Genomic DNA, 7,430 nt, shown 5'->3' with positions numbered 1-7,430 from the left:
GCCATTTGGTTGAACATTCTTGTCCCTGCGAAATTACATTTTTTATTATATTTATAGCCTCATTTTAGTCCAAACCACACTATCTATACAATTTCTGTTCAGAACATAGGCCACTCTCTCACAGAACAAATACAAGAGTACAGAACAAATACAAGAAGTTATTTTTCTCCTTTTTGTTAAAGAAAAGTAGATGGTTGGAGGTCCAACCTCTCAAGATATGGAAAAGTATTGAACTGACATCTATTTAATTGAATAGTAATTTCTGTGAATGCAAATACTGCACTGCAGTTTCCCAAAACATTTGGCAAAAATTTTTAGGTTTAGGTTTTATCTCTCCATAAAAGTAAAACCAGTTGAAATCTTTTGTCCTGCTTCAGGGTAACAGTCATTCAACTGAAGGGTAAGGTTTCTGAAAAAACAGAGATTCATTCCAGCTGCCTTTTTTTTGCTCTTACTACTTCCCTTATGGTAAACAAACACCTAGTATCAGAATCTGATTTGTTCTGGGAAAAAACCTTATATGTACATAATAAACAACTATTTCTTACAAATCCATCACCTATGACTCATACAGTTAATAGGAAATAATCCCATATTTGAAATTCATAAAACAGGTATTTATAAAATTAATTAAATAGAAATAAATAGGATGGTGTTTGTTAACTCAATACAATATTCGAAGCTACAAAGTGAAACTCTAACGTTTCCTGTGGGTTTCTGTTCCTCTTCTCCCACACTCAAGGAAAGACTGTATTTCACAGGTATATTCTGGATGTGGAAAGAAAATCTTAGAAATGGTGACTTAAATAGTTCTAACATTTCTTAACAGTTTAATGCTGACTGCCTACCAGCTGCAATCCTTTGATTTATGGCTCTCCATTCCTTTCATTCCTTTTATTCTGAACAGCACAAAGATACTGTGCCACCATTTATAATGCAACAAGGGTAGGACATTTGTAACTTTTCTTCAGTAACAAGAACACCACATCATTCATATAGTCTGAGATAGAGTCAAGTAACAAAATGCAGTTCAAGACTTTTGCCAGAAAAATAGGATCAAATTCAAAGATGCAGTTTTCCAAATTCCCAATGCCTAGTGTCGAGCAGGAATCATAATTTTAAGTTTTTTGGCTTTGTTTCTTTTTTTTTTTTCTGGAAAGAAATGTCTGTATAGTACATCCTAGCTGTCTCTCATGGGCCAGAGAAATTACTAAAGAACTAAATCTTCAAGTTATGTGTGTCTTTCAGTCCTAAAAATCTCATAAAAGGGCTGAAAAAAAGTCTGGAAGATTTTAATAATAAATTTGCAGAGTAGAGTGGGGGGAAAAAACCATACAGGGTAAGTTCATGCTTTTAGTTTTAGTATCATCTTCCTTACATGCACAGGTCAGCTACTGTCTGTATTGTAGCAAAGGTTTAGAGCCAGCAGTGTGTTTCTGGCCTTGATATGCAAACTTCTGCCTATTTGACTGTACTATGCTGAATGTCAAAACCTAGCTTAGCTTTTTGTCCCCTTTGAAAAAATAAAGGATTTTAAAGATTTTTTTTTCATTAGAATATAGTAATAGTGAAATAATAATTTTATTCCTGCTCCAGTTTAGGCAGAGGTGAGTTCATCTATTTGTATATTAGTATATATTCATTACATAAATACAACAGAATATGAAGTCTAGTAAAATTTGCTGATTTAAGAAAAATAAAATCAGCATTTTATTTAAATGCAAAATCTAGTTACTATATTGTAAACAAACTTCACATGGTGTTTAATAAAAAACCTACTGAAATTGCTGAGAACTTTTCCCGTTTCCAATAGGCTTTATTTAAATCTGATTTTCAGCAGGAAATATCTGCAGTGCAGATATAATTATCTTTTCTCACAGTTGTGACTCTTGTAGAGACTTGTTTATACTCATGCCACTGTGACTCAACAGGAACTGGCTCAGTACAACCTGAGTACAACAATATATCCTTCAAAGACTGAAAGCATGCTTCTTGTTAATTAAATATGCATGCGTGCATATTTGCAGTGACAATGTATGTGCTGATTGATTTTTTCTGTGCCTTCACTTCTCATTCCATTTCTATTCAGCTGTTAATTAAATGTGTTTGCCTCACTAACCAGGAGTCTCCTATGATGGAGCAACTGCACCAGTGGACAGAGCTGGTGTCAAAACTATAAACGTCATCTATCCAGACCTTTGATAAGGTCCTGAACAACGTTCTTACTTCTATATTGGAGAGGTATGGATTTGTTCAGTGAACCTTTCAGATGTATAAAGAAATGGATGGATGGATGGATGGATGGATGGATGGATGGATGGATGGATGGATGGATGGATGGATGGATGGATGGATGGATGGATGGATGTTCAAAGAGTTGCAGTAAATGATTCAATATACAAGTGGAAACCAGTATTAAGAGGTCTCCCTCCGGTGTCTGCACTGTGACTGATACTATTTAATATATTTATTGATGATGTAGACAAGGGGATTGAGAGCACCCTCAGCTGACTTGCAGGTGACACCAAGCTGAGTAGCATAGTTGACATATCTGAGGGATGGGATGCCATCCAGAGACTGACAGGCTGGAGAAGTAAGCTCATGTAAATATACAGAAGTTCAGCAAGGCAAAGTGTCAGTACAGACTGGGTGATGAAGGTATTAAAAGCAGCCAGACAGAGAGAAAGAGTTGGGGATACTGTTGGATGAAAAATTGGACATGAACTGCCATGATGCGCTTGAAGACCTAAAAGACAACTGCACCAAGTGTGGGCAGCAGGTTGTGGAAGGTGATTTTCCCCTTCTAATCTGCTGTAGTAGACCACACCTTGAGTATTGCATCCAACTCTGGCATCCTTGTTAAAGGAAAGAAGAGAATTTGTTGGAGTGAGCCCAGAGGAGGGCCATGAAAATTATCAGAAAACGGAACACCTCTCTTATGAGAAAAAATTGAGAGAGTTGGTGGTTTTACAGCCTGGAAAAGACCTTCTTATGGCCTTTCCATATATGTGAATGCAGCCTATAGGAAAGATGGAGAAAGACTTTTTACCATGGGTTTGTAGTGGTAGGACAAGAAGCAATAGTTTTAGACTGAGAGAATAAAGGTTTAGATTGTCTGAAAAGAAGAGCTTTTTTAGAGTAAGGATGGTGACACATTGGAATAGGCTGTCTAGAGAGGTTGTAGACTCCCCATTTGTGGAAATTTTCAAGGTCAGGTTAGAGGGGGCTTTGAGCAACCAGATCTAAAGTCAGGTATCTCTGCCCAAGGCAGATGCTTGGAACTAGAAATTCTTTAAAGGTTCCTTCCAACCCAAAGCATTCTATGATTCTGTGATTGCAGATATGAGTGACATCATCTCTGGTTGTATTGTTAGAGGCATGAGAATAGTATAGAGAAAATTTAATTTAAAATCTGTTAACTTTGAATTTAGAGTAATGTGATTTTGATCCTTAATATATGTTTTATTTTGTGTGTGCAGCATTGAATAACATATTTTTAATTCATTCTAAATAAAAATAAAGTATAGAATAGAAATGGAAAATCTTTTTAGCCTTTAGCCGTGACCACATTACTTATATAATGTATAGAATTTTAAAAAAGGCCAAACAATTTTACAGACAACTGTGTGTTATTATTTCAAGTGTGATGTAGTAATTGATGCTACTGTTTTCAGAGATCTGTGTTTTTTCAAAAACAGGCAAATAGATATAAATCAATGTGGACCAAGTACAAGTTTCATCAATTTCAGGGGTACGCTCCAGGCAATCTTGGTATACTGGCACATTTTCTCAGTATGAGACGTAGCTGAAAACCCTTCTGGTATGATTCAGATGACAAATGCCACCTCTGAGCTGATACGCAGACCCTGGGGAAATGACTTTTTCCCATGGAAAATAGTCTCAGTTTGTGGCCACTTGCACTGGCCAACAGCAGGGTGCCAACCTAAAAAGTTGCGAACTCTGCTGGATTTCTCCAAAACTAAAGCTGACAGCAACTAGGACTAAGCATTCCCTTAGAGCCCCAAACGTCACCTCTGAGCTGATAGCCTCACCCTGGGGAAATGACTTCTTTTTCCCATGGAAAATGGCCTCCGTTTGTGGCCACTTGTACTGGCCAACAGCTGGGTGCCTATCTAAAAATTTCCAACCTTCACTGAATTTCTCCAAAACTTAAGATGCCAGCAATTGGGACCCTCCCTTCCCTGACAGTACCAAATGCCACCTCTGAGCTGATACCCAGACCCTGAGGAAATAATTTCTTTTTCCCATGGAAAATGGCTTCCATTTGCCACCACTCACACTGGCCAACAGCAGGGTGCCAACCTAAAAAGTTGCAAACTTTGCTGGTGTCATGGTTTGACACTGGCACAATGCCAGTGCCCCCATGAGAATACCCTCTCTCTGGTTTCTGCTGTGAGATGTGACCAGGAATAAGCAAAGCAGGCTCTCACTTAGGAGAAAAAAAATTTATTAACTAAACTACAAGGGAAAGGGGGGAAAAAAAAATAGAAACACACAAGGAAAATGAAAACTTCACAAATACATCTCCTCCTCCTCCCCACCAAATTCCCAATACAATACATCCCCCAGATCATCAACTCTCAGTCCGGCACCACCCTTCAGAATACTCAATCTTCAGTTCATCAAGAGGAGAAGGAGTCCTTCTTGTGCCAATGGTGACCTCTTCTCTTCATGTCCAGCACTCTCACCACTGAACACAGACCAGAGCTGCTTCTAGGGTCGACTTTTAAAGATGCTTTGTCCCACTCCAAATAGGCACAGTCTCAACTTTGGGACATCTGCCCCCCCCCATATTTTTTTCACCCCCTGGGCCCAAGGGGTACCTACACCGAACCTTCTTGGTCCTGAGACATTGCCTCCCCCTAGAATACAGTCCCTGGATCACAAGGAAACATGGGTCTGTCCATGGCTACACAAAAAGAGTCTAGCATAAGCTACTCCATCATCTCTTCCACCTGAGTTCTTCTCTATTTCTCTCATGGCCCATTTCCTCTTATCTCGTCTATATCTTTCTTCTCATTCAACTCCAGGAGGATTAGCATTTGTAAGGTTTCCATCATCCAAGAAAAGGGTTAAAAATCTGAGGCTCTGTCTGTCCAGAACTCCCACGGCTGCCCTGCCGGGCACCTTCTCGCACCGCCCCCTTCTTCTCGGCCAGCCACTATAAAATTTCAAGGTGGCACAAGCACAGGCACAGGCTCTCTCTCTCTGTCTCTCCTGGGGGGGTGGGGGGTGGCTGCCCGATGTCTCTCAGTGCTCCTCCACCCTTCCATCCTGCAGGGGCCTTCACCTCCCTTCTGTCCAGGGCCCTGGCCTACCTCACCCGGCCTCATGGCTTCCCCTCCCCCGCCCAGCCCGCAGCCGGGCAGGGGAGGTCTGAACCTTTCACTGACCAGAACCCAAGAGAGCCTCCAGGGGAGAGCCCTGCTTTTAACCCCATGTTCTCAGAGGCGTATCCAATATCCCAATGGCCACATTAGGTGCCAACATTAAAATCTGAGCACCAATTGGCCTGACCACAGCATCCCAGAAAACATAGTTCCTGTCAAACCACCACAGCTGGATTTCTCCAAAACTAAAGCTGACAGCAAATAGGCCCAAGCATTCCCTTACAGCCCCAAACACCAACTCTGAGCTGATAGCCAGACCCTGATGAAATTACTTCTTTTTCCCATGGAAAACGGCTTCCATTTGCGGCCACTCGCACTGACTGACACTGGGGTGCCAATCTAAAAATTTGCCAACTTAAAAGTTAACTGGCTGCAGTTTTGATTTCCTTCTTAAATATATCACCGAGGTGCTACCAGCTTCTCTAATTGGCTTAGCAGCATGTCTGTTCTTAGTACCAAGCAGGGATTCACTTTGCCAGGCATGGAGGAAGCTTCTAGGAGCTTTTCACAAAAGATTCACTTCTGTGGCTGGCTTCTTCCCTCCCCACCAAAAACCAAGCTGTGCAAAACCAACACCTTAACTAATACATAGTATGCAACCAATAATTTCTTTTAAACGATACTTTACATTTTTTACCAAATGCACTGAAATGGATCAATAATATTGATCAAAATAGTTCCAGTTAAATAGAAATATTGGGTCATGCAATTCTGATTTACATAAGTATTTTTTGTACAATACACAGAAGCTTTTTTCATCTCTAAAGAAATGGTTTGGATCAGAAGATCCAGTATTGCCATCCTGAGATTTTTGTTTTGAAGGCCATAAGCTGTGCTCAGTGTTTTGGGTATATTCTTTGTTGTGCCTTGCACAATTTTGGTTAGAAAGCCAGTATAGATGGTGTCCTTGCTGCAGTAGCCATGCTAAATAAGGCAGAGTGTCTGGCTGAGGTACTGGGGCTGTAGACTATCCACCACTTGCCCAGGCAGGTGAGCATCTCTAAAGGAATATAATATTGGCTATGCTCTCAGAGATTTACAGAGAGAAATATCCTCATAGCTCCAATGATTTGGCTCCTGGAGCTCTGAGGAACATGTTGTAAAGAAGAAGGCTGCCGTCTTTTCCAACAATCTTCCATGCATTCAAGAGAATAATTGAACTTCTTGTCTGAGAAAGAAAGAAATAATAGTAGTAATTAGTTCTTTTTCTCTGTGCATCACTGATTGAGTTTGGGTATGTTATATATATATTTTTTTTTTTCTTTAAATATTACATCATAAGGTGTTCCAAATTCCCAAATTCTGCTTCACTTTATTTTGTAGACTGGTTCATCTTCTCTCTGCTGTATTATTGCAGACCATATCTGAATGGATTTTTCTCTTTTTCATTTTGAACATTATAACATTTAAACTGTATGAACAGAACACTTTATTTATCATTATTTTACCAGTTTGCAAGGAAATACAGAATTTTGAAGACAAGTGGCACAACTCCACTTGTGGTTTTCTATGGAAGAGAAGAATTACAATGTCCTACATTCACAACATTGTTTACAGTAATATTGCAGCTGGTTTCCAACAATTTAGGTCAGGTTCTGGAAGCAGGCACCTATGATAGAATAGAAGTCTAAAGAACTTCTATTCTAAAAACTAAACTAAAAACGCAGCAGTTTGGCTGCGTTTCTTGAAAAATAGCTAATATGTATCAGCATTGTGCTGAATCCTGTTGTACAGACACTTCCTTTGACATCTGAACTCATTGCTGGACTTCTGTATCTCAGAATCTGCTACAGTAAACCTGTGTTTCCTTATAGCTTTGGTTCTAATCTATAAAAGCAAGAAAAGGTTGCCATATCACTCCAAGATAAAGAATATATTTAGAAAGCAGTTAATGGACTGCTTTTTTTATACAAGTAGGAATTATACAGATTTAGTTGTTTGATGGGTTTTTTTTGCTTCTCAATAGAATTTTAGAAGTGATAGGGTAAGAAAGTGTGGATTTTTAAAGGTTTGCCTTAA

General features: G+C 39.4%; 1 protein-coding gene across 1 annotated transcript in view; it reads right to left on the bottom strand.

The window, feature by feature from the left end:
• Positions 1-4,451: 4,451 nt before the first annotated feature.
• DCBLD2 (discoidin, CUB and LCCL domain containing 2) overlaps positions 4,452-7,430 on the bottom strand; it is a 78,514-nt gene continuing 75,535 nt past the window's right edge. Inside the window, exon 15 of the mRNA XM_036383660.2 lies at positions 4,452-6,579. Within this exon, the coding sequence (XP_036239553.1) occupies positions 6,440-6,579 (140 nt within the window). The 3' untranslated portion in view covers positions 4,452-6,439. The remainder of the gene's footprint in view (positions 6,580-7,430) is intronic.

This window comes from Molothrus ater, chromosome 2 (genome assembly GCF_012460135.2).
Source record: "Molothrus ater isolate BHLD 08-10-18 breed brown headed cowbird chromosome 2, BPBGC_Mater_1.1, whole genome shotgun sequence".
NCBI classification, from domain to species: domain Eukaryota; kingdom Metazoa; phylum Chordata; class Aves; order Passeriformes; family Icteridae; genus Molothrus; species Molothrus ater.
This window is presented reverse-complemented; position numbering and strand designations above follow the sequence as displayed.